Source organism: Macrobrachium nipponense, chromosome 33 (genome assembly GCF_015104395.2).
Source record: "Macrobrachium nipponense isolate FS-2020 chromosome 33, ASM1510439v2, whole genome shotgun sequence".
Taxonomy (NCBI): Eukaryota; Metazoa; Arthropoda; class Malacostraca; order Decapoda; family Palaemonidae; genus Macrobrachium; species Macrobrachium nipponense.
In genome coordinates, this window is record NC_087219.1 from 59,857,129 (window position 1) to 59,859,275 (window position 2,147).

At 43.8% G+C, this 2,147-nt stretch overlaps 1 protein-coding gene across 1 annotated transcript; it reads right to left on the bottom strand.

Annotated features, from left to right (window-relative positions):
- Positions 1 to 1,235: 1,235 nt before the first annotated feature.
- LOC135202875 (uncharacterized histidine-rich protein DDB_G0274557-like) lies at positions 1,236 to 1,850 on the bottom strand. The gene has a single exon (XM_064232331.1). The coding sequence runs from the start codon at positions 1,848 to 1,850 to the stop codon at positions 1,236 to 1,238; it is 615 nt and encodes a 204-aa protein (XP_064088401.1).
- Between the last annotated feature and the right edge of the window lie 297 nt (positions 1,851 to 2,147).

The following is a 2,147-nucleotide window of genomic DNA, read 5'->3' on the forward strand; positions in this document are numbered from 1 at the left end:
GTTCATAGCAAATTCCACACTCAAGGTGACTAGTTGGTGGTAATCAATTGTTCAGAAACTATCCAAGTTCAAATAGTCAACTATTTTCCTGAAAGTGATCAATTAGTTTCTTTCTAATCGCTAAAGAGGATTGTCAGCATCAAATATCTGAAATGCCTCCACCTGCTGTTCCTGTTCCTTGTTATGTCAGCAAGATTACCTTGACTGCTGTTGTGGACTTTACAGAATATAAGTGCATACACACACAGGTGTGTGTATGTGGAGAGAGAGAGAGAGAGAGAGACAAGACGCTTCTGTCTAGTCTAGTCTAGTCTGCCCCATATTTAATCAACGACGATATAAAACAATTCTGAGCCATAAAGAACTTCTGTTCTCCTGTTGCAGCCTCCATCAATTCCTTTCCCGTTTCCTCCCTCGGGAGGATTTGTAATGCGATATCAGCAGCACTCAAACTAGGAGCTGTTACCGCAAGAGGAGAAGAAGAAGAAGAAGAAGAAGAGGCAATCTTATCGACCAAAGCATCTCTCTCGTTCCATCAACTCCCAACTTTTACGCTTTTATTCCTTCCTTCCTTCCTTCCTTCCTTCCTTCCTTCCTTCCTTCCTTCTACGCCCTTAAGTGGTGCAAATACGCCCATTTTACGCTCGATCAGCGGTTGATATAGAACAGAGATCTGAGCTCAGTATCTGTTTTCCCCAGGAACGATCTTAAGGGTTTTGATATAATAATAATAATAATAATAATAATAATAATAATAATAATAATAATAATAAAATCGGTACTCTCAGAAGATGGAAGGCGTTTCTCAACTCCTATAAGTCTAGGGTGGGGAAATGGCTTTTTATTTATTGACAGTTATCTTCGGCGATTTTGGCCTCAAAAAATGTGCAGTGGAGAAGAATGGTATCTCAAACGTTTCATTGAGAGAGAGAGAGAGAGAGAGAGAGAGAGAGAGAGAGAGAGAATGCATTATTGGCCACTCCACATTTTGTGGGTTCTTATTTTATACCCGTAGCACATAGATTTCCGTTTTTGTAACTTACGGGAACACAATATCTAGATTATATCAGGGAAAGGAAAGAGAGAGAGAGAGATCATCTATGGACGACCAACGTATCTTCCTCTGTCAATTAAATCATGATTTATTTCCCTTCGATTCTTCTTCTTCTTTTTCTTCTTCATCTTCTTCTTTAACGAAGAAGGAACATATCCAGAATCTTTTCGGTGCCTTCTCCTCAGCGCCTGAGGACGGGAGGGAAGCCAGAAGCTCTACAGGACATCATTTGGGAAGGAAATCCATAGACAGTCACACTTGGTGCTAACTCACGTTGCAGTCCCGGGGTCGGGTGTCGGGTGTGGGTTGGGTTGGGGTTGGGGTTGGGGTGGGGGTGGGGGTGGGGGTGTGTGGAGTGATGTGGGATGGGGTTGGGTGGGTTGGGGTGTGGGTGGACGGGGGTGTGGGGGTGTGGAGTGATGTGGGGATTGGGATGGTGTGTGGGTGGGGTGAGGGAGTGTAGGGTTGTGTGTGGGGGTGTGGGGATGGTGGGAAGGAATAGGTGGATTGGGCAGTGGGATGTGAGGGTGTGGAATTGGGTGTAGATGGAGTGGGGTGTGGGGTGGTGTAGGGTGGGCTGGTGTGTTGGGATGTGGGGTGGGCGTGTGCGGTGGTGGGGGGTGTGGGGTGTCGGATAATGATATGCAACGTGTGGGTTTGGGTAAGGTATATAGTGCATGGATGAGGTGTGAGGTGTTGGGTGAGGGCAAGGTAAGGAGTGTGGGATGTGGGGTAGGGGCGTGGGTGGGGTGGGGGACGTTAGGTATGAATTTAAGCTTATAAATTCCGCCCCCATTGAATAAAATGAATTGATAGTGAATTTAGAGCTTTAACTTCGGTCTCTTGAGTTTCATAACGAATGAGGTTTTAGTTTCCCTCCCTGGAAAGAATGGAACGGCTGCCTGTATATAAAACAATTACTATTAAATTAGATTAAAATGCTTCCTAAAATCCTACTTCATACTGTAATGAATGATTAATGAAGGGTGATGACAAGTATGATACCAGTCATTATTTTATTTAAATTGATCTTTTAAAGTAAGTTATCTAAGGATTAAATATTTTCCGTTTCATTTCCAACATGATTCGTATG

Excerpts from the sequence above, each read along its gene's own strand:
- LOC135202875 (XM_064232331.1), bottom strand. The coding sequence starts at position 1,850 with ATGGGGGCGGAATTTATAAGCTTAAATTCATACCTAACGTCCCCCACC.